We start from the raw sequence: 24,148 nt of genomic DNA, 5'->3' as shown, positions 1-24,148 counted from the left end.
GAGCTCTGGTCCTCTCAAGGCTGCACTACTGCAACAGCCCTTCCTGCCTCTATTCTCCATCCTCTACAACTTATCCAGAACAGGACTGCAAGACTCTTTCCGAGACAAGAGATTTCAGAGCTGGAGACATACGATCCGCCCCAACTACTCAGCATTTAATATTAATGGCAATATAATCACAGTTGCCAAAGCAGTGAAAACACCAGATTTTCACCTTGACTCGGCCTTAACATTAAAGAAACAAGTGAACTCCTTAGCATCCTCTACTGCCTACACGTACAAGCTCATTAGGGCAAGTAGAGCTTTCCTTACCCATGCCAGCTGCATCATCATTACCAACGCCCTAATACTTTCCAAACTTGACTATTGCAATGCCTTGTATTTGGGAGCCAACAAATACATCATTGACAAAATTCAAACATTGCAAAACAATGCCCTTAGAACTGCCCTCAACTTACCTTCTAGAGATCACATTTCTAACAAAAGAAGAGAACACAAATGGCTCAAAATCTGGACAGAATCTCACTTAAAACAGCATCACTTAGCTTTAAATGTCTTAATAACGCAGCCCCCCTACCTGGCAGCAAGAATAGTGAGAAAATCATTGACTCGCCCCACCAGAACCGCCAATTCCTACTGCCTACAGATACCTAAATTTAGACTGAAAAAAACAGGCGGTAGCAGCTTCCCAGTTAAGGCAGCCCAATACTGGAATGCTCTCCGACTTGACATTAGAACAGACCAATCGTACTATCGCTTTAGACTGAATATTCTCACATAGCTAGACTCTAATGACCCCCAAGATTAACCATGTGTCAATTAACACCTATAGATCTTACTCAATCTGACTGTATATATGCATATTCTTTAACTGACTTGTCGAGATGTAATGTTTCATATTTATATTGTGTCTTACCTTGTAACTAAGCTTTTAAGTACGCATGTTTTTCTGCTCTCTGTTGCGCCCAGTTACCTTTGGGATTGGCGCTCCATACAAAATCAATAAACAAACAAACAAACAAAGAACTCCAGCTCTGAAATCTCTTCATTGACTCCCAGTGGCAGCAAGGATCATGTTCAAGACCCTCTGCATTGTCCACAAGGCTTTCTGGGGCCTGGGACCGCACCACCTCCAACTCTCTCTTTCTATGTATATCCCATCTCGAGTTCTCCGCTCACCCACCTCCAACTCTCTGAGGGTCAGTCGCTTTTCCAAGCAGAGAGTTGGGGCAGATCTCTCGCTGAATGACACAAGGCCTAGTAAGATTGTTGTTTTGTACTCCATCTGTTTTCCCCCTCCTTGTCTTGTTGCGCCTAGAAACACTTGTGTACAGGCATGTTATAAATGCCAAATCATATCATATCATGGAGTCCTGTGGACTCCAATAAATGTGGACTAAGAGCCCCTACCGCTACTTGTAATCCAGTGGTAATTCTGCCAGACCAAGTGGCAGTAACGGTAAATCCATTTGGTGGAGTTTTGGCAGATTTACTGCCAAAATATCACCAAACTTGTAATGAGGCCCTAAAACACCACCACAAGAGCCTTTGTGAAGAACACATCTGCTTGTAGTCACTACTTTGAAAAATGTACATTGTGCATCATTTATAATGAAAAATGTACACAACATTCTCACATCCAAATCACTTAAAGAAAGCAGAGACATTTGAGAGGAAAGGGCCACCCCTACATTATTTGCCATGTCTGATGCATGCATTAAACTGTTGCCTGTTAGAGATGCATTGCTAAAAATAAAAACAAGCATAAAAAGTCTGCCACCCAAGAAGAGTGGATGGGGCACTTTCTATCCCCTGCATAGCCCACTTGATGCTTTCACAAAAGCAGCAGCAGCAGGAAAATAAATATCTCAGAGTCCTCCAAAATGCCCTGATCTGCCCCTACACGCACACACACACACACCTTGCATCCTTCCCATTCTGCTGGACACATGTGCCAAGGAGGGGTTGAGAATGAACCAAACAGTGCTGTATGGGGGATAGGAAATGCAAAGGGGCCCTAATGCGTTGCAAACAGCATTTGGGGCGGAGCCTGGGAAGAGTCTGCTGCAGAACCCCAGGTAGAGCGGTGTAATTAAAAGGAGTGGATTAAGCAAAGCCAGAATCAACGGGAGTAAAATCCATTTTGAAAGGTGTGTCCCTTATAATTGATGTGCAGATACAAAATCTGTCAAAATAAATACATTCAAATACGGAATCAAATCTAATCAAAACAGGTCAATGCATGTTCTGGTCCCTCAGCTCGTTTGAAAGAAATTCATGATTCCTATGCATTCATTTTGAGAAATAATTTTAGCTGCAAAACTTCAAAAATGTATTCACTGTATAATAGGCGCCCTCCCTTCATTGGAATTTCAAATGTCTTCAACTGATGTGATTCCAAACATGGCTGATCATGGTGTCTAGCTCGGGAGAATAGCTCAGAGGCAATGTGCTCGCCTCGGAAACGGAGCGACACAGGTTTGATCCCTGGGTCCGTGCTTAGAAACCACTGGGTATTAAGCATGTTATAAATAACATATCATATCATACTTGGAAAAAAGTAGTACTTGTCGCTCACCCTGTTATTAACTTTAGCGTGCTACAAAATCAGGTTGCAGGGGTCATTTCTGGGGTCCTTGCATAGCCCCTTTTTGCGGATTGATTCTTAGCTGGCCCCAGCCCAGTTAAAGCTCTGGAACCTTGTCTAACTCTTCTCCTGAAATTGCTATGACAGCACAGCCCCTGTATAGGAATGATTAGTGTCGCTTACTTAGTGACAAGCGTTTTCTATTCAGAGGAACGGGGAGGTTTTCCTATGTTTGTGAACGGGGCTGCGAGTCACCTCCAGTGTGCCAGAATGCTTTCAGCTTTGCCTTTGTATATGAAGGTGTGTCTCCAGTCTGCGTGTTGCCCCCTGCGTTGGCATGTCGGGTCTTTCTGGAGCTGTAGGTCGCTTCCTTGAGGGCGCGCATTGGAGCTGGCAGGCAGGGACTATGGTGGTGTGTGCAGAGAAACATGTGCCCCCAGTGCGCATTTGCAACAATCTCTAGTCACTCATTAACATTTCACATTCGAATATAAAACACTTGTTTTGGTCACAGGCACTCCTCACAACAAACAAAGGTACAGATTGTTTCTGTGTCTGGAATCGGCCAGGGTCAATGATCCATATATATCCAGGGTCCGAGTAAGCTCTCAACTGAAAGGGGATTTTTGCACAGTTTCCCGTCACCTTTTTACACAATGAATGCATTGGCCAATTCTTGCAAACACTTTGCTTTAATACTTGTTCTAATCGTTATCGCTCATGTCTGGACTAAGCTGTTCTATTCTGAGGCGCTCTGGAGTTGGAAACCAGAACCAGGAGCTGCTTCTACTCTATAGCAGGTGTGAATCGGCGTTATGCCTTCATTACTTGATAAACGTTCTCTCTGTGTATTTATTAACCAAGAATGTACAGAAAAACACATCCGAAAGTACTCTAGTGCTCCATGCCCCTGCCCTTACTCTCTCGAAATATGCCTTGAAAAATCCAATCCCATCATTATTTTGTCCACAATCATTGAAAAAAAATGATCTTCCGCTCACAGTCCCCGGCAAAAGGGAAGGAGGGTGTGGCGCCAGCAAATCACCGAAGGGTTAGTATTATGAGGCTTGCCTCGTCTTTTTATGAATGGGATCGCAGCACCTAGTGGACACGTCTGGTATTGCGCAGAATTACACAACTACAAAATCGAACAAGGGAATCCTACAAAAATAATTAGCCATAGGGACTAAAAGAGCATACTGTATTTGCAGCGGTACATTATGATACAACTATAGAAGCATGATTATGTACCTATGTAATGTATGATAGCGATTGGCCACATATAAAAGAATCCTAAATGTCAAGTCACCATAGTGGCAGCTTACCAAAACGAGCCCTCATTTCATTGCAAATCAAAACAAACTCCCAAAATGCAAGTTACTTTACCTAATTTAAACAATTTATAATTTTATTTGGAAGATACATGATATATTTACCATTCAAAGATGGGTGGGTTGTTTCCAGAGAGCTTCCTTAGAAACAGTCATCCAAGATGGCTGCCTCCATTGAAGAGCTCACTCAAAATGAAATCGTTCTGAGATGGGCAGGAATGGGAGGGATTAGCCATAGGCATTGCATTGGCTAGGGGCAGGGAATGGGATGGTTTACAACTGTGTATCCCTCATCAAATGTTGTCTTCATTGGAAAATAATTACAGACCCACTTTCAAAGCCCATATTAGAAGCTCTTATGTTGATGACAATAGTTCCGGCTTTTAAGGTAGTGCTTTCAGCGCCACCCAATAGCCAAAACTAAAAATGAAGTATAACGCTACATGACATGGAATAAACACTTAATACTAACCTTTTTGACATCAGGTTGACAGGCCTTTTTAATTTTATCAATCCATTCCCTTACCGTCTGTTACCAACAGCATCCACCTTTACACACAGTCTATCCTTGACTGTGGCGTGCTTGGATCAGGCTTTGCAGTCACAGAATTATCATTCTAGAGTTTTACCTGGGGTACAACGTATAGAGATGTCCGGGCAAATAAGTCACCAAACTTCCAAAATTGCCAAAGCACACTCCCAAGCCCCTCGTTCATCCAAGTTACATTGTGTGCAAACTTGCAACTCTCAATCTTCCTGGGAAACACAATCCGATTGCCACAACTCTTTTGGACATGTCCACCTCCTCCCTTTGGCAGAACCAGGGTCCATCTAACAGCACTGTCATGCACCCATGATATAACAAACCATTGTTACCCCACTGCATCCTTCCCTCACTGTGTTCACAGCGTCTATTTCCCGCTTTCCATCTTCTTATTTTCGCCTGCACTCATTTTCTTTTTCATAGCAGACTAAGGTCTGGTTACCCCTGACAGGGTGCACAGAGCGCCACTCTAGTGTCAATTGATACTACTACAGTGGTGATTTAGTGCGGTATAAAAGAATATTAACATAACATCACCATGAGAGCTTCCCTACTGAGCAGGGGGTGATCTTCATGCCAAACACATCCCTTGTATCTTGACGGCCATGACCTGCTTCCGTAAAAACGTGGCTGTTGATAAATATGACAAGCACTGATTATTCTACTGCTTAATCATATCTATTGCCTGTCTCTGTTGTGTACCTTATGTTTCTGCTATTCAACCAAACACAGTGACTCCCTTGGGTTTGGGCGTTACAAAACTGTTATAAATAAATAAAATATAAATGGATAAAGAAAGTCTATCACTGATCAGTACCTGTAGATTCGGCACTCTCCTTCAAGCCACATCTCATGTGCACTTACCAATAGTGACCATGCCCATCCCCTCTTTTTGGGGAGAATAATTGCAAATGACCTCATAACCTCCTTAGCATGAGCCATATCTTGAAGCAAAGAGGGCTTGTGTAATGGAGTTCCCTTTGCATGGCTAACTAGTAAAGAAGAAAAGTTCCAAAACAGGTCAGCAAAACTAATAAGGGGACTTTTAGGAAGTCAGACCATGCTGAACTGTGGACATGTATCTACTGTCCCATGGAACAGTAGAAGGCATCTGAACTGCCCTGCATAGTACATACCGGTGATGCTGCCCACCTGTTCCCACTAACTAGCCACACAAAATGCATACCTAAGTACTCAACTGCACAAGAGAACATCTAGAATTCAAAGAGAGCACATGGAGTGCTCTTCATCACTGTGATTTGTTGTATACTTCCTTATAGCTATGCGTGTTTTTGTTTTTATAATGTATCATTCCTTGGTTGTTTTCCTTGTATACCACTCTAACACATCATTCAACTGACAACACATTACCAAATAAATACATCCAAATATTTGTAAAAATCATGAATGCCTTGGTTCTTTTGGGTGTTTTACATGGGACCATAGCACACATTGGCAGGGCAGTGCCTAGACAACATAGCGCCCAGAATGAAACACCAAAATAGCTCCCCTCATCTACTGCTACCCTGCACGGCACACCATCTCCAAAATCATTGCAATTTAAATACTGGTTTATTGACATGTAATTAAAGTCAATAAGTAGACAATGGGGCTCATTACAATTTTGCCGGTCTGGAAAAATTGTAGGTAAAATTTTGATAATTCTAGCACAGGCAATTTATCCAGACTGGCAAAACACAAGTTTACCGGTCGGGGCCACACATTTACCTCCAGGCCTCACTTGCCGGTAAATCAGATCCCTACCGGCAAGGTAATTCCGCAATTGCTGGCACCAGTACTACTGGTGCCGGTTATTGTGGCAATCCCCTCCCTGGAGTCCTTTGGTCCTCCATGGAATCGGGATTTACCAGCGTTTCCGCCACTGGGAATATCCCGGTAGTACCGGGATACCAGGCGGAGGAAACAGTTGGGGCAGTTCACGGGTATCCCACCAGAATTACCGGCTGGATACCGGCAAACTTGTAATGAGCCCAAATGTCTATAACACTATTTTTAACAGGAATTCCTTTTCTAGCTCATGTTTTTGTTGCCTAAATGAAGGCCCTTTCCCAGAAGATGCTTCCACAAAGGCATCTGTTTTTGCTGCTGTCATCTACTTTTCCAACAATTGTGCTCTCAATTGAAAGTGTTACTAGAGCCAATAGCTCTCAAATAAAGGGAGAGAATTAAGCGGTGGGGGTAAAAAAGGCAGTTCCCACCTACATTAAGTAAGGTTATACGAAGGCCTCGAACCTACATCAAAGCGCTATCGCGGAAGACCAGAGGTACTAGGCAGGCTATGAGGTAAAGCAGTCATGTTATCATATGATTTGCGTACCTAGACACATGTGTGCAATTGCTTGCCAAATGGTGTGAGTGCATAAGTATTTAATGGGAAAACCTGGTTTATGGTGAGAGTACCTGAGTATAGGATGGCAATATTGATTCTACAAAATGGCATGAGTACTTATGCATGTGATGACAACAGCTACCTAATGCAGTGAGTTCCCAGCCATACAATGTTCACTTCTGGCAAAGAGTTGCATGCCAAATGGAAAGCTCATGTGCAACGTGCTGATTTTGGGAATGGGACAATGCCAGCACATCAGGATGAATTAGGGTTATAACAAAACCGATTAATGCAGAGTTTAGAAGGGGTCGATCTACACGAAGCCAGAGGCGTTGCTGGGGAGTCGGGGGGGGGGGGGCTGAGCGGGCTATAGCCCCGGGTCTTTTGGTGGTAGCCCCGGATAGAAGCTCAGGGACTACAACCAAAAGGCTATAGCTAGCCCCGAATCCCGCCAGTCCTGACATTAGCTTAGCCCCTGATCTTTTCCAGACTTAGCAACACCCCTGCAAGGAGCTCTAGAAAAATCACCAAATTATTATTTTGTGATGCATGTGCAATGCCGACATATTTAAATGCCTAGTAAATTGTGGAAGTTGCTGCTGTCTGGTGGCAAACGCTGTCATTTGTGAGAATACCTGGCAATGAGGCAACACCTGTGAAAGGATGGTAACTTGGACATGGAATAGTAACAGTGGGCACATCCTTAATGCTTAATGTACATGGGCACGTGGTCTCAATACCTATAGTAGCAAGATTCAAAACCTTTTCACTAGACACATGTCAACACTGTTGTCTTTATAATACATTGTTGCTAAAAGAATAGTTTTTTTACCTTTGCACATACATTTGTTACAGTTAATAAAACACACATACACACCCACACACACCCAAAGGAAGTAATACCCTTAAGTGCAATCCCCTCAGCCTTCAACCCTCAATTATTCCAACTCCTGACCCCTTTGCTAAAACAAAAAAAAAGCAGAATCAAGCAAAGGGCCTGATTTATAAAGCATTTTTCAATGGGATTTTCCGATCAAAAAATGTTTTTGTAAATCAGGCCCATAATGTGAAAGAGCTTAGTTTGGCAAGGTAACTCCATGTCACCTCGGCACATGTTTCCAGTCCCGGGCTTTGGTGTAACAGGTCAATGCATTCTGGGAATTGTAGTCTTTTGTTTCAACTGGATTAAGATACCAGAAAACAATGATTGTCAAAAGAAATCACAATGGTTTTCAGACGACACGGTTACTCATTTGATTGCCTCAAAAATTCCACAAACAAGAAAATGGGCTTAGTGGTCTGCTAAAATACAAGAAATTAATTACAACCCCTGCCCCCCTCATATTTTGCCCTCCTTTGGCCATTTACTTTGGTACCCCACAAACAACTACTCTTGCAGGCTATCTTTGGCCCTTTTGATGATGACAGCAAACTGTTTTTAAAAAAGCAGCCCCTTCATTCCTCCTGTGAGCTTTGTGACTCCGATATAGCACAGAAACTGCAACGTTATGTACACCACTATTAAAAAAAACAAGAAAAGCATTAATTTTAGAGATCTTTTTCAAACTTGGTCTGTGGTCCATCTCGGGCAACAATTCTGAGCCGGCTCTCATAGCTACAACTGATACCAACCTAGCCACTACCAGTCAGGGTTCAATATCTTTACCTATACCTATTTACGGTGCTAACTGTTAGATGGTGGGGGCTGCCCAGGGCCCCCACCGGCACTCACACGCACGCCAGCACACACGCGCAAGGAACCACGCAGGATGCGTGTGTTCTGCTCGGGTCCCCGGCTCGAACTGCCGGGTGACCGTCTTTATTACACACAGTGCATGCGCGAGCCTCGTTGCCACTCGCGCATGAGTATCACCTGCATAGGCACTACGCAACATCTCTCCTTTTTCCCCAAACAATAAACCACTTCAAATAATGCACTCAACAGTAACAATCGAAACTTAAACTGTCTTCCACCAGTTACGAGGCAGGGTCCATAATAAAGTCTTGGAACCTCTGCGGCTGCTTGCGCCCCGCCCGGCTCGGGTACCTGCGTGCCTCCGATGCGGGTGCCTCTGGTGTCCCTGGAGCCTCTGGCGGTCCATTGTCTCTCGGTGCCGCTCCTGCATCTTCCTCTGGCCTCTGCATGTCGTTCTCTGCTGGGTTCGGCGCCACCTCTAAGCGCTTGAAGAACGATGCATTCCTGGTGACTGTCCCTCGGGCATTGGCCGCTGTGACCATAGATCCCTTGACGTGGGTCACCCCCAGCAGCTGCGCTTCGTAAGGTAACGACAACTTCCCTTCCGGCCTTCGATTACGCACCAGCACGGTGTCCCCCACTGCAATCACCGTCTCCGGTAGTCTTCGCCGGACAGTCTCTCGCTCGTTCTGGGCCGCCCTCTCTGCTCGCACCCGGTTGTTATCAAACTCTCCCGGACGTCGACCTTCAACTTCGGGTAACAGTCCTCGTGGAGCCTGCTTGAAAAGGGCTTCCGCTGGCGCAACCCCAGTGGACTGATGCGGCGTCGTGCAGTATTCGCTCAGGAAGTCCAACAGGTTGCGCCAGAGTTCCTCCCCTCCATTCAGCGATATGCGGAAAACTTTATTGAGCATTCGCTTGAAGCGTTCTACCTCCCCATTTGCTCTGGGCCAGGGCGGGGTGACTTTCCGATGCTTTATCCCCCTCTCCTCACAGTATTGAGCAAACTGTTGCCCCTGGAACGGTGCTCCGTTGTCCGAGCATATCTCCAGGGGAAATCCATGGGTGGCAAACATCTTTTCCATGGCCAGGATGGTGTGTTCCCTGGCCGTGGACTCAACCAGCTCCACCTCTGGATAGCTCGGCCACTGGTCTGTCACTGCCAAAAAGTACATTCCCCGGCCCGTGGACCCAAAGTCTGCATGCACTGTCTCCCCACGGGTGTTCACTCCTCTCCATGGCCTGAATGGGTGGCCCTCTTTCCACTGGACTCGCTGCTTGGCTGGGGATGCAAGCTCTCACAAACTCGTCGACCCTTCTCTCCAGGTCCGGGAACCAAATTTTTAACCGTAGGCGTGCCTTCGTCTTTGCCGTCCCCTGGTGCCCTTTGTGGGCGAGCTCTAGCACTCTGCCCACCAGTGTCCGTGGGATCACAATTTGGTGGCCCCTCAGCAGGAGACCATCCTCTGCTACCGACAGCTCGTGACGTGTCCTCCAGAGAGCCTGCAGGTCCTTTTGTGCGCCGTTGTCCCTCCGGGCATTGTTCGCGAGGACTTCGCGCCATTCCCCGCTGGCCACTGCTTCTTTTATTCTCAGGAATACCTCGTCAGCATTTGATTCGTCCGCAATCTCTTGGCGCGCCAGGTACGACGGGCAGCGCCGATTCCACCACCAGGTGCACAGCTTCCACGCAGTCTGCCACCTCCTCCGAGTCCCTGGGCCGCCCAGCTCCTGGATGCCAGGACAGATAGTCCGCTGGGTTGTGCGTGCCAGGCCGATACAGCAACTTGACCCCGTGCTCCATGAGCGAGAGCATCCATCTCTCGATGCGAGGCGGTGGCTTGGACGATGCCCCCGACATGATCGGGATCAGGGGCTTGTGATCCATCACAACAACTACAGGCTCTCCCAGGATGTAAATCCAAAAATGCTTGCAGCTCCATGAGATGGCCAAGGCTTCACGCTCAATTTGGGAATAACGCTTCTCAGTTTCTGTGAGAGCCTTGCTAGCGTAAGCAATGGGCCGCATCGTCCCCTGAGGATCCGCCTGCATTAGGACTGCTCCCAGCCCTACCGGGCTTGCGTCAACCATGATTTCTGATTCCCGGTCTGGATTGAAGTAGGCCATAGTCTCTTGCCCCGACAGGGCGTTCTTGATGGCAGTGTTCCTTCCCGGTCCAGGTCCAGGCCACGTCATTTCTAGTGAGTGCCCGCAAGGGTTCCGACAGGGAGGCCAAATCGCGAATAAATCGCCCACAGTAATTGACCATCCCCAGGAAGCTCCTTATTTCCGCGGGGGACCCCGGTGGGGCGGCCTCCTGAATTTCCTTCACCTTCTCCGGATCCGGGGAGATGCCCCCGGCGTGAAACACAAACCCAAAGAATTCCAGCCGGTCTGTCAAAAACTCACATTTTTGTTTGTGTAGGGTCAGTCCTAGGCTGCGGAGTCTTTCCAGGGTGTTCTCCAGGCACTTCAGGTGTTCTGCTTCTGACCTTGCGAACACCAGAATGTCATCCGACATGTTTATTACCCCTTTCAGTCCCCACAGGGCCCCCCCTGATGGCATTTTGGAAGACTTCCGCTGCCGACGAGACCCCGAAGCTGAGCCTCTTAAACTGGTATAACCCCTAGTGAGTCGTAAAGGTGGTAATGTATCTTGACTCGGGGTGAAGCTCCAGCTGGTGGTAGCCAGACCTCAGATCCAGTTTAGAGAAGACTCTCGCCCCCTGTAGGTAGCCAACAATGTCATCTAGGGTGGCCGTGAGGTGACGTTCCCTTTTGATCACCATGTTTGGCAACCTCATGTCCATGCAGATGCGGACTGCACCTGGCTGTTTAGGCTTTGGGGCGACCACGATCGGGGAGACCCAGGGGGTAGGGTCTTCCACCCTCTTGATAATGTCTAAGTCGACCAGTTTCTGTAACTCCTTCTCCACCTGCGCCCGCAGGTGGAACGGGATGCGGCGATGCTTGAGTGCCGTTGGTCTCACCGACTCATCGATGTGCAGCCATATGAGGTCGGCCTTTAACTTCCCTATCCCTTGGAAGATCATGTCAAAGCGTTGGAGCAGGCGTTCCAGGTCTGTGTGATATACAGCGAACGTGAAATGCACCATGTTCAGCGCTTCGGATGCAGCACAACTCAGGAGGGAGTGTGGGCTCACGCTTGTGACGAAGAATCTTGCTTTTATCTTGCTCAGTCCATGAGACACAGGTGCCACAAACACCCCTCGGATGGGGAGTGGCGTGTCTCCCCCGAAGGCATATATCCGCGCCTTGGATTCTGTCAAGTCGGGAGGGCCTGGGAGTGCTTCATAATGTTCAGTCGCTAGCACACAGACAGACGCCCCCGTATCTATGAGGACCGGGGTGGGAACTTCTCTGATGTTTACCATGCATGTTGGTTGTCGGCTTCCTCCGGGGCCTGTGGCAATGCTTGAAATAAAGAAGATTTCCTCCTCGTCCTCCTCCTCTTCTGCGATATTCAGGTCCTGCAGGCCTTGCTTGACAGCTGACACGCCCCTCACCCTCCGGGCATTGCTTCCCCCAACTCTTACTGGTCCTCTCGAGGCTGCTACCGTTGTGGTTGCCCTACACACCCTCGCGTAATGTCCTGCTGTGCCACACCGGCCACAGACCCTCGACTTTGCTGGGCACTCCCCCACGTGTGGCAGGTCATACCCGCAGTAGGGGCACGACTGAGCAGCACCAGGTGCTGGAGGGCTATCTTCTCTCTTAGGTGTCCATCTAGCCCTCCCTGCAGCAGAGCGTCCAATGGCAAATGCCTCTTCGCCCTTGCCAGAGTGCGTGGCTGCATCCATCTTCGCCCCCCTGGCCTCCGCCAGCTCGTAAGCTCTCCCCGTGTCCAGGATTTGCTATACAGTCAGACCAGGCTCTCTCAGTACTTGCCTCCTTAGCTTCCCTGAACTCCACCCTTGCAGTAGCTGGTTTCGGACCATCTGCTCCTAATTCAGCCACCTGCAGGAGGTTGCCAGATGTCTCAGCCGCGCACAGAACTGGTCCAGCGATTCCTCTTCTTGCTGCCTTTCCACGCACATGACAAATCTGTCAAAATCCAAGTTGGCCATGGGCAGAAAGTGATCTCGTAGGGCCTGCTTCACAGCGTCATACGTGACCACCGAGATATTGAGAGAGTCATAAATTCTGTGCACCTCCGTGCCTGCGGAGTATACCATGATGGCAATTTTGGCGTCATCATCCTCCTCCACAGAGGCCCTGAAAAACATTTCTAGTTTCTTGACCCACAGGAGCCATTTCGGGCCCAACTTGGATGGTGGACCCGTGGTGTCAAATTCGGGCATTGGGGCCAGTGTGCTGTGCATCCTGCATGGGATGGGCGCAACGGCACCTTCCACCTCTCCTTCCTCGCCCATGCTGATGATCAGGCAGATTACTCACAGGTTGATGGTACTTGACAGTGTAGATGTGATCCAGGCACCAGAGGGGATGATGTTACTCTAAACACCAGTGACTGCACCTAGGAGGCCTGTAGATGCCAAGCCTGGCAAGTCCTTTGCACCCTTGTAGATCTTCTTATTCCCTTCAAGGCAATGTTTTCCTTTTCCTTGTTTTTTTTTTTTTTGAAGCCACAGCCCTGCAGTGAGCTAGAGCTGTGAGAGGGTCCAAAAATTGTTTGTACTGCAATGGGGATCGCAGCCGGCGCACAAGCACCCTCCTGGGCCGCAACCACTGCGATCCTTAATCATACAAAATGGCCGCCAGCCATACCCGCGAGTTCGAATTGAAACAGAGCATCAATTCCGACTCCGATACTGTCGGAACGGTGATGGAATGCTCCTGAGCCTCCTCGTCGCCAGTGTTAGATGGTGGGGGCTGCCCAGGGCCCCCACCGGCACTCACACGCACACCAGCACACACGCGCAAGGAACCACGCAGGACGAGTGTGTTCTGCTCGTGTCCCCGGCTCGAACTGCCGGGTGACCGTCTTTATTACACACAGCGCATGCGCGAGCATAGTTGCCACTTGCGCATGCGTATCACCAGCGTAGGCACTACGCAACACTAACCAGGATCAAACCACTATCAGTGGCCTAAATAATGATGGCACTCCAGCACTGTTTGTTGTACCAACCTATTCCTCTGGCTACACTCAGACTCCAGTAGTCCTTGCCAGCTCCTCTGCTGATAACACTGAGGCCCCAAGTTATTCGACTCTATTGATACAGCTGAACACCCCACAGCTGATATCAAACTTAAAGATATGACTGGCCACAGTCAGATTGCAGCAGTCCTCAACAGCTGTCCTGCTGATGACACTGAGGGTCTGAATAATTCTGTCTCTAGTGACACTTCTGACATTCATATGGCTCACACCAAACATAAAGCTGTGTCTAAAGTTCAGCACAAAACTCTAAGATGCATATTACTTAACACTCGTTCACCACTCAACAGGCAGCTGCAGGTCCAGCACTGACACTAACTCTACCCCTGGGATATAACATCTTGAGAGACGATCAGCTCGACAGCAAATGTGGGGGAGGGGCTTTCATCTTTCATTCATCCCTCAATATTTACAGAGCAAAGGACTTCAAAGCTATTCAGGTTAAACCTGCTGTTGATAATAATACTGCCATCAACATTATTCTGATTTACCGCCCACCCAACAATATGCCTGATTTTAAGACCCACTTCTTTGACCTAATCTCATCCTCCCTTAAACCTCACTCCAAAACGATCATTTTAGGGGACTTACATCTAGGTTTTGACTATCTCTCTGATTCCCAGTCCGGATCCGTCAAGGACATCCTGGATGGTCTTGGTTTTCTCCAGCACACCAAGGAACCCACCCATAGCAAGGGTAGGATTCTGGATTGGGTGGCTTCATACAATGTCAAAATAGACAATATTGAGATAGATCAGTGCCCATGGTCAGATCATAATTTAATCCAATTTCAGCTCCCCTTGATAATACCACCAAAGAAAATAAAAGGGAAACCACTAAAAGTGATTTGTAGGAATCTACGTAAACTTACCCCTACTGTTATGATGCCTTTTTTTGCCTCCACTCTGGCTGACCTTGAGAATTATAGCCTGCCTCCAAGCTGGCTGAGGCCTACCCAGTTATGATGTCCCAAGCCATGAACAGCCTTGCAGCAGAGAAAAGAAGGATGGTGAAAAATCAAGTCTAAAAAATCTGGTATTCTACTGAAATCCAGAAATTGAAACTCAGTAAAAACAGAGTGCTATGTCTCTGGAAAAAGACCAACTCAGCAGAAGATAAAATCACCTATGCTTGTGCTGTTAAGGCACACACAACTGCTATTTGCAAAGCAAAAAACTTGTCATGTGACAAAAGAATTAAGGAGGCAGCTTCCAACACCAAAGGAATTATTTAAAATCCTGAGAGAGTTGGAAGATCCCCGACTCCCCATCTCCTCGATTACCAAAGATTCCAATTGGTGTACCTCTATGCAGAAAGCTATGCTGCACACAGTTGAAAAAGTCAAGAGAGATATTGCATCTAGATCTATCTCCACTAGGAAGATTCTGAGACCTGACATCCCACGATCACAGTTTAAATTTAGAGATGTATCAGAAACAGAAATTCTAGTTGTACTTGAAAGAATTTACCAATGAAAAAGCAGAGGAGACGTTTGTCCGGCTTCCATTTTCAAATCTTGCGACATGCAGTTCACACTGTTATCACAACATTTGTGAAGGCTTCCTTGCATGAGAGCCTTGTTCCATCACACATCAAACAGGCCTAGATCTCCCCCCTACTAAAAAGCCTTCCCTGGATCCTAACCTCATGGGCAATTATCGCCACATTACTAATACACTGTTTCTACTAAAGATTCTAGATAAGGCTGCTCACCTACAAATACAAGAGTTCCTAAGCCTTCATGACATACTAGGCCTGAAACAGTCAGGTTTCAGATGTGCTCATAGTACACATTTTTATTTTATTTATTTTTATTTTATTGGACATTTGTATGGCGCCTACACACAAATGTTTCCAGGTGCCACAAGACAAGAAGCAGGGGGGCGGAGGGGTGGGAGCATGGGATATCATAAGAGAAACAGCAACAAGAAAAAAGAGATAGTTATATTGGCCATGTGACAATCCTACCGTGTAAATGTTCAAAGAGAAGTGCAATAGTGGGGGGACACCACAGGGGGGGGCAAGTGCTGTAAAGGCCAAGGTGGCAAGTGCCAGAGGGGGGAGGGGAGGGGAGGCAAAGTGCAGTGGGCAGGCGGACTGGGTAGGGATAGTCCTGGAAAGGGAGCCCAAGGGCAAGTGCTGGCAAAGGATGCTGGGAAGGACTGGTAGGGGGTGGTATGGTCCCTGTATTACCCAGAAGGGACCAGGCCCCAGTCATAATGGCAGGTGGAAAGCTTAGCAAGGGAGGGGAGATGGAAGGCAGAGGAGAAAATGAAGGTCTTGAGAAGTTTTCGTAACTTAAGAAGATCCGGCTCGAGTCTGATGGGGAGAGGGAAGCTGTTCCCAAGGGAAGCGCTAGCCGAGGAGAGGGATCTATCTCCCACTCTCTGCTTGGAGCAACATTTCACTTGCAGAGAGTTGGAGCCAGAGGACAGAAGGATTCTGGCAGGGTGGTATTTAGGGATGGAAAGCTGGATGTAGAGAGGTCCCAGGCCCCAGACAGCCATTGGATGATGCAAAGGGTTTTGAATTTGATCCTTGAAGTCACAGGGAGCCAATGGAGAGACTTTAGGGCTGGAGAGACTTAAGGGTTTGAGGCCAATGATAAGTCTTGCAGCCCTATTCTGGATTAGTTGGAGAGGATGAAGGGAAGAATGAGGAAGGTTGAGGAAGAGGCTGTTGCAGTAGTCAAGCTTAGAGAGAACCAGGGCTCTGGAGACATTGAGTTTCTGGGGGAAGGTGAGGAAAGGTAGAATGCCCCTAAGGAGATGGAGCTTAAAGTTGAACTTCTTGACAAGGTGTGTGATGTGTGGAGAGAAGGAGAGAGAGGAGTCAAAGATGATCCCAAGGTTCTTTGCCTCACAAGTGGGTGAGGGGAGAGTACCCAAAGAGTCTGACCAGAGAGTGAGGGGGAAACTGGGAGCAGGCGTTCCAATGAGAAAGATCTCAGTCTTGCTGCCATTGAGGCAGAGATCATTGGCAGAGCACCATGCCTGAATAGGCGTCAGGTATAAGGAAGGAAGAGGAGGAGGAGGAGGAGGTAGGGGAAGGCGGCCGGAAAGAGAGTTGTGTGTCATCTGTGTAACACTGGAAGTGAGGAGGGGAAGTGGAGATCAGGTGGGCCAAAGGGGCCAGGTAGATGTTGAAGAACCATGGCGATATAGAGCCCTGAGGGATGCCACAAGTAGCAAGTGAGGTGGAGGACAGAAATTACTCCCATTTGCACTTTGGAGGGTCTGTTAGAGAGGAAAGAAGAGAGCCATGCCAGTGCCATGTCCATGAATCCTAGGGTATCACATAGGCGGTTTATGAGGATGGAGTGGTTGGCAGTGTCAAAGGCAGAGGGGAGATCAAGGAGGATCAGCACATATGGAGAGTTAGAGTGCAGATTGGAGAGTAGGTCTTCTCGGGTTTCAAGAGGGTGGTTTCCGTGCCTCTGGCTGTCCTGAAACCGGACTGGTGGTCATGGAGGCAGCCAACCATTTTGGGGTGGAGGGTCAGTTGGGGGATGACCAGCTTCTCCATTAGTTTGCCCAAGAAAGGGGTGATAGAGATAGGTCAATAGTTAGCCGGACAGGAGGGGTCAGCAGATTTTTTTTAGGAGAGGGCGCACAAGGGTGTGCTTGAGAGGTTGAGGGAAAGAGCCTGTGGCAAAAGAGTGGTTGCAGAGGTCAGCCAAGGCAGGGCAAGAATGTCGATGGTGTCCTTGAAGGTTCTGGAGGAGTAGGGTAAGAGACTTTGATAGAGTGGACAACTCTAGATATCTCATCTGGTGCAATGGGAGAGAAGGAGGAGAGTATGGGGGAGAGGGGATTCAGAAGAGGTGGAAGGAGGAGGAATGTTGGAAGAGGGAGCAGATGACAGAGAGGACAGGACATTATTGGACCTGAAGGCGGTTATCATGCAATACTGTGATAATGGGAAAACCACACTTCTGATGCTCCTGGACCTGACAGCTGCTTTTGATTTAGTGGACCACTCTATTCTTGTAGCCCGATTGCAAGACTGTGCCTATTTTTATAGTGAGGCTTCAAATTGGGTACAGTCTTTTTTGACTGATTGCATGGCCAGAGTCTTTCATGAGGATGCCATGGCTGATGGCTGCCCAATATCCTGCAGAGTGCCTCAGGGGCCCTGTGTGTCCCCCACCTTATTTAACATCTTTACTCTTCCCCTTTTTGAGATGCTGGATGCAGAAGGCGTAGTGAACACCAACTACGATGACGACACAGTGTCTCATTCCACTCTCAGGCAATCATAGTATTGACACCAATACTATCAATTCCATTTATAGCCTTATTCACATCTGGATGATTGCTAATGGGCTGGCCTTGAACAATGTAAAAACGGAGATCATGATCACTGGTACGGCACCCCAGCTGTGTAAGTTGGATGCTGCCTACCGATCCTTTCACATCACAAAGTGCACCCTGGCTACCCTGCCAAAAGTCAAGACTCTTGGAGTTGCTCTTGACCAAGAGCTCAGCATGAAGTCCCACAACAGCAGCCTAGTTTCAAGCATCTCCTATCACATTATTGGTCAGCTGCAACCTTTTCTTGACTCCCTCAACTGCGCTACCACAGCTTGCGCGATTATCAGAGCTTGTCTTGACTATTGTTCGAGTCTTCTGCGTGGCATCGGTAGGGGTGAAATCAACCGTCTTCAGGTCATGAAAAATAACGGTGTCCATGTGGTAATGCGACTGCGTAGGTCTGATCATGTAACGGATGCTAGGAGATCATTGCACTGGCTGCCATTGACAGACGCATCACATTTCGGGCTCTGTGTATTACACATACCTGTCTCTATGGGAAAAGCCCAGGATGCCCATCAGGTAGGCTGTCATGGCTTCCTAATTGGAGCAGGCTTAGATTGAGTAACTCTTGCATCCTTAAAACCCCAAAGTATCCCTTGTCACTGGAGGTTCTTTTCAAGATGTTGGAATCCCCTGCCTTCTGAGCTAAGGCCATGCTCTCCTTTGGCAGTCTTCAAGCTTACCCCTTAGGTCTTACTGCCTCACTGATTGACGCCTTTTGATGTTTTCTGCTTTTGTCTGTTCTTATTTAGCGCTACCATGCCGGCGGGCTCCTGTTTTAGTGCTTAAGAAATAAAATAAGTAAATACATTAAGTTCACCGTAACCACCTAAGCTTCCATTCTGACATGCCGGTGGTATGTAGAATTTATGACACAGTTTAAGCGTGATTCGTTTCACAAAGAGATGCTTATTTGGGAGGTAGAAGTTCTCAGCAGAGTATTAAGCCCTTGGCTGCATCATGGAGGTAGATGGATATGAGTAGTGCAAGCTTTTGTCCCTGGCCTCTGTCCATTTATGCTCAGGGATGTTAAATGCGACGGCTCCCTGCTCTGCCAGGAGGGAAATTAACAGGCTGCCTGCTGCACCCCTTAACCCCAACTGTGCCCCGGCCGTCATCCGGCTTGCCAACCGCTAGAAAAACGGGTCTGCACGTAGCAAACATTACAGCCCCGTCAGAACACTTTTAGAACAACACGAGACACAGGTCCCGATTCACAAAAGAGATTTAAAATGGCGCAATCCCATTGGAAACTGCTTTGTAAATCAGGCCCACAGTAAACAAAGACAGCACAGGCAGCCACAGCAAAGACCGTGAGCATTGTGCCCTGAGGGCAGGTACCTCATGCACTGAACCCAGATGTAGTCCCACTTAAATCTCAGAGGAATCCCTGCTGCTTCTTCAGGACCCAAGCATGGGAACCATTGATGCATGCAGTGTTATCCATTGTACCGTGCAACAATCGATTGCTAGATAAACTTGCTTTCAGTCATGCATGCCACTGAAAAGTGGTGGGAGAACTATATTTTCTAAATTACTTGATTAACTTTATTTTTCACACTTATTTTGGCACAATGAATACAATATGTGTGTTTTTGTCACAGTGCTGAAGATGCCTGTTCCAGCGTGCATGTCGTTTCAGATACAGAGGATGCTACAACAGCCTATAACAACTTGAACAAAGGGCAGACCAACAACAGAGACTTCAGCTATACTACTGGAGAAATAGACTTCATGAATTTTGGAAATAAATGTGCCAAGGTACGTAAACGTTTAGCATTAAAACTAGTTTAGGTCTCGCCCTTATACAGTTACTCGTTTCAGCGATCATTATTGTTATCGCTCTGAAACATTAGTGTTGCCATGTGTGTATGCGCAATATACAACCATAGCCTTTTTACATCTGATTGTTGCCAACTAACCAATTATGGACCTGATTCATGGAACGTTTTCCTATGGGATTGCGCCATTATAAAGCAATTCCATGATTCAGGCCCTATATAGTGTTTGTTGTGTATGGGAGACAGTGTGCTGTATGCAGATAAGGGATGCAGATAAGGGAACTGGGCGTGGAGAGAAGATTTCAAGCTGAAGCCTCAGGGCCATGGCACTGATTTTTCAAAGGGCTATATCTCAATGACAGTTCTACGTGGTTCACTCGAACCCCTCCCCATGTTTTATTACCACTCCTTGTTTGCGCCGTGCCTTTTCATTCTCCCTTGACTTCCCTGTGAATTCCCTCTTTGTTTGACCTGCTTTCACCACACGACCACCCGTTTCCTCCGCATTTTCCACCATTTTTAAATGCACTCTTCCACCCACTCCTGACATCCCACGCTGTGCTTTCTTCCTCCACCCCAGCCTTGGCCTGTCCCCTTTCCTCCAGATGGCGTGGTTTCCTAAGCCTCTCTGTTTTAGCGTGTACCAATTCGGTTACTGTATTCTCACATCTACTATGAGGATCTACTCTCATCCAATAAATGAGTCCGTGCAACCTATTTGTGAGCAACCAAACTTTAACAATGTATTTTAAATGTAGCTTAGCCTTGCCTTCATTTATGCTGTTTGTGATGCTCCGTGCTATATAGCAGGGTGGCACACGCTGCCTACTCCATTGCAGCGCAAGGGGACGGGTGCCGTGCTTAATTTGTAAAATAATAAGTGCCGGGGCCCAAATATTTTCCAGCACTCCTGTGACATAGCGGATGGGCACTGCCCCCCCCCCATGGTTGCTCCCCACAGTCTCGACATATTTGGGGTTACACTGCAGCTCACACCTGCTCATTGTGGTTGATGGATGCACTATCACCACTTCAGAATTAAAGTGAGTCTGAGACAGTAAGTGCCGGGCAAAAAAAATAAGTGCTACCTGTTGGGGGTCTGTCCTTGGCCCCCCAGGCATGCCCGTGAGCCCCCAAACCCAACAGAGCTCAGACTCACACGTCCGTTAGGTTCGGGCTCCCCGGTCGCTCTGCGATTCCGGGAACGCCCCGTTTATTTAAGCCGCACGCGGCGACGTGCAACGTCACGCCGCCGCGTGCGCAGCCCTTACGGGGCAACGCCACACTCCTCCTTTTTCGGGAGGACACACAATTACTTTATTAGTTAAACACAACATATCACACAGCAAACAACTTGCCCATCCTGGACCCAGGCCTCTTTTAATGTCAGCCCCCTCACCCCGGACGACTCTCCAACTGTCCCAACACATACTCACTGAGGTAAGCGGGTTTCCCTCGCCCAGTCCTCTGGGGGTACCTCCCGCTCACCTCCGGCACCGGCAGTCCTTCAACAGTAGCCCCCCGACGCGGAGAGACCGGGGCACCGAGAGGGGGGCCATCTTCTTCCGGGATCTCTGCGACACCAGGGTCCAGAGGGGGTTCAGTTCTCGAGTCCCCCAGCTTCTTGAAGAAGCTGACGTTGCGGGTGACAGCCGTCCGCCCATCGGAGGCCGTCACCATTGACCCCTTCACAGCGACCACATCCAGGGGCGCCGGCTCATAAGGCAGTGACAACTTCCCGTGAGGATGGCGGTTCCGGATGAGTACCTCGTCCCCGGGTTCCAGCCGCTGGGGCCGCAGGCCCCGTCGCACGTTCTCTTGGCTGATCCTGGCCAGTCGGTCGGCCTCCACCTGCTGGTCGTTGATAACCCCAGGCTCTCTCTCCTGTACCTCCGGCAGTAGACCCCGGGGGCATCGCCGGAACAGCACTTCCGCCGGGGCGACACCAGTGGAGGCATGGGGGGTGGTGCGATACACTCGCAGGAATTGATACAAGGCCCGTTGGAGGGGCTGGCCTTGTCCTTGCGCAATCCGAAATGTCTTGTTTAGTGTTCGCATCAGCCTTTCTGCATCGCCGTTGGCCCTCGGCCCCAGCGGGGATATCTTTCGATGTTGAACTCCACAGCTGGCCAGGAACTCTGAGAAGCGTTCGCTTTGAAATGGCGACCCATTGTCCGAGGACAGCGTCAGGGGAAACCCATGGGTTGCAAAGATCTTTTCCACGCCGACCACCACATGCTCGAATGCCACCGATTCCACGAACTCCACCTCGGGGTACCGGGAGTACTCATCGACTATGGCCAGAAAATGGGTGCCCACGGACGTGGACCCAAAGTCGACATGTACGACCTCCCAGGGCCTGGTCCCCCGAGGCATTGCTTCGATAGTCGGTTCCCTCTGCACCGGGGAGGCTGCCTGGCACCATACACAGGCCGCCACAAAGTCATCGACCCTTTTCTCTAGCTCCGGGAACCAGACCTTCATCCGCAGCCTCGCCTTCGTCTTGGCAGCACCCTGATGTCCGTGATGGGCCAAAGCGATCACCTCGCCCACTTTGGAGTGGGGGACCACTATGCGATCCCTCCGGAGCAGGAGCCCCGACTCAGAGAAGGACAGCTCATCTTTCACCTTCCATAGCTGTTCAAGGGCGGTCTTCGCCTCATGGGTCCGCCCTGCGAGAGCTTCCAAAACGAGCTTCCAGGACCCGCTCTGCATCGACTGCTTCAGTATCTGGAAGCACCCATCCTCGGCCGCCGCGGCCTCCAGCTCCGACAGGGGCAGTGCATTTGGTGTTGCTCCCTCCACCACCATCCGGACATGGACGTCCGCTTCTTCTGCACAGGTGTCTCCTGCCACTCCCCCACGCACTCCGGGATGCCGGGAAAGGAAGTCCGCTGCATTGTTGGCCCCTGGCCGGTATACCAGCGTGACCCCGTATTCAAGCAATGCGAGCATCCATCTTTCAATTCTGGCCGGGGGCTTAGATGACGAGCCCGCCAGAATCGGGAGCAGGGGTTTATGATCAGTCACCACAGTCACCGGACGTCCCAGCACATATAGGCGAAAATGTCGGCATCCCCACAAGACCGCCAGGGCCTCCCTCTCGATCTGGGAGTACCGCTGCTCCGTCTCCGAGAGCGCCTTGCTGGCGTATGCAACGGGCCGGAGGTTTCCTTCACGGTCCACCTGGGTCAGGACCGCCCCCAGGCCAAACGGGCTGGCGTCGACCACGATCTCCGAGGGTAGCGCCGGGTCGAAGAACGCCATGGTGTCCTCCGTTGTTAGGGCGCCTTTGATGTCCTCGAACGCCGACTGTTCCAGCGGACCCCAGTGCCAGGCAGTATCTTTCTTGGTAAGAGCTCTGAGCGGCTCAGACCTCGAGGCCAGGTTTTGGATAAACCGACCACAGTAGGTCACCATGCCCAGAAAACTTCTCACTTCCGACACGGATTCCGGGGGCTGTGCATTCTTAATGTCCTGAACCTTCCGTGGGTCGGGTGACACCCCACCCTCCTTGAACACGAACCCAAAGAATTCTATTGATGGGCGCAGGAATTCGCATTTGTCCCTATGGAGGGTGAGGCCCAATGACTGCAGTCTCTCGAAGGTCTTGGCCAGGCGCTTCAGGTGGACCACCTCCGTGTTGGCAAACACCAAAATGTCATCACTGATGTTGAGCACCCCTTCAAGATCAGCAAGTGCACCCCGGATAATGTTCTGAAACACTTCGGCAGCCGATGAAACCCCAAAACTCAACCTCTTGTACCTGTAGAGTCCCCGGTGGGTGGTGAATGTCGTTATGTACCGGGACTCAGGATGGAGGACAACTTGATGGTATCCTGCTCTGAGGTCGAGTTTGGAGAAGAATCTGGCCCCCTGTACCTCAGCAATTATGTCATCGATGGTCGGGGTCAGGTGCCGCTCCCTTTTTATGGCCTTGTTGGGCAGCCTCATGTCGACGCAGATGCGAACGGAGTCCGGCTGTTTTGGTTTCCTGGCCACGACAATGGGGGACACCCATGGTGTTGGGCCTTCCACCTTCTCGATGATGTCCAAGGCCACCAGGTTGTCCAGTTCCTTATCGACTTGCTCTCTCAGATGAAAAGGAACTCTCCGGTGTTTCAGGGCGATAGGTTGTACTGAGTCGTCAATGTGAAGCCGGACTGGATCACCTGTCATTCTCCCAATGCCATTGAACAGGGTTGCGTACTTGTCCAGTAGATCGTTGATGTCTTCCAGGTATACTGAGTACGCAAAACTCACTATCCCGAGTGCCTCCGCAGCCGCGCAGCTTAGCAGGGTGTTGTTGCTTATGGGGGTGACGTAGAATCGGGCTCTGATCTTCGATCCTTCATGCTCCACCTTCGCCACGAACGCTCCATCCAGCGGTATGGGCTCG

At 49.1% G+C, this 24,148-nt stretch overlaps 1 protein-coding gene across 1 annotated transcript in view; it reads left to right on the top strand.

Annotated features, from left to right (window-relative positions):
• Positions 1-19,578: 19,578 nt before the first annotated feature.
• Positions 19,579-24,148, top strand: part of TRPM5 (transient receptor potential cation channel subfamily M member 5) — a 473,179-nt gene continuing 468,609 nt past the window's right edge. Inside the window, exon 1 of the mRNA XM_069625407.1 lies at positions 19,579-19,729. Within this exon, the coding sequence (XP_069481508.1) occupies positions 19,703-19,729 (27 nt within the window). The 5' untranslated portion in view covers positions 19,579-19,702. The remainder of the gene's footprint in view (positions 19,730-24,148) is intronic.

This window comes from Ambystoma mexicanum, chromosome 11, assembly GCF_040938575.1.
Source record: "Ambystoma mexicanum isolate Mex_15411 chromosome 11, UKY_AmexF1_1, whole genome shotgun sequence".
Classification (NCBI taxonomy): Eukaryota; Metazoa; Chordata; class Amphibia; order Caudata; family Ambystomatidae; genus Ambystoma; species Ambystoma mexicanum.
The sequence above is the reverse complement of the archived record's forward strand: the minus strand, read 5'-3'. Positions and strand labels throughout refer to the sequence as shown.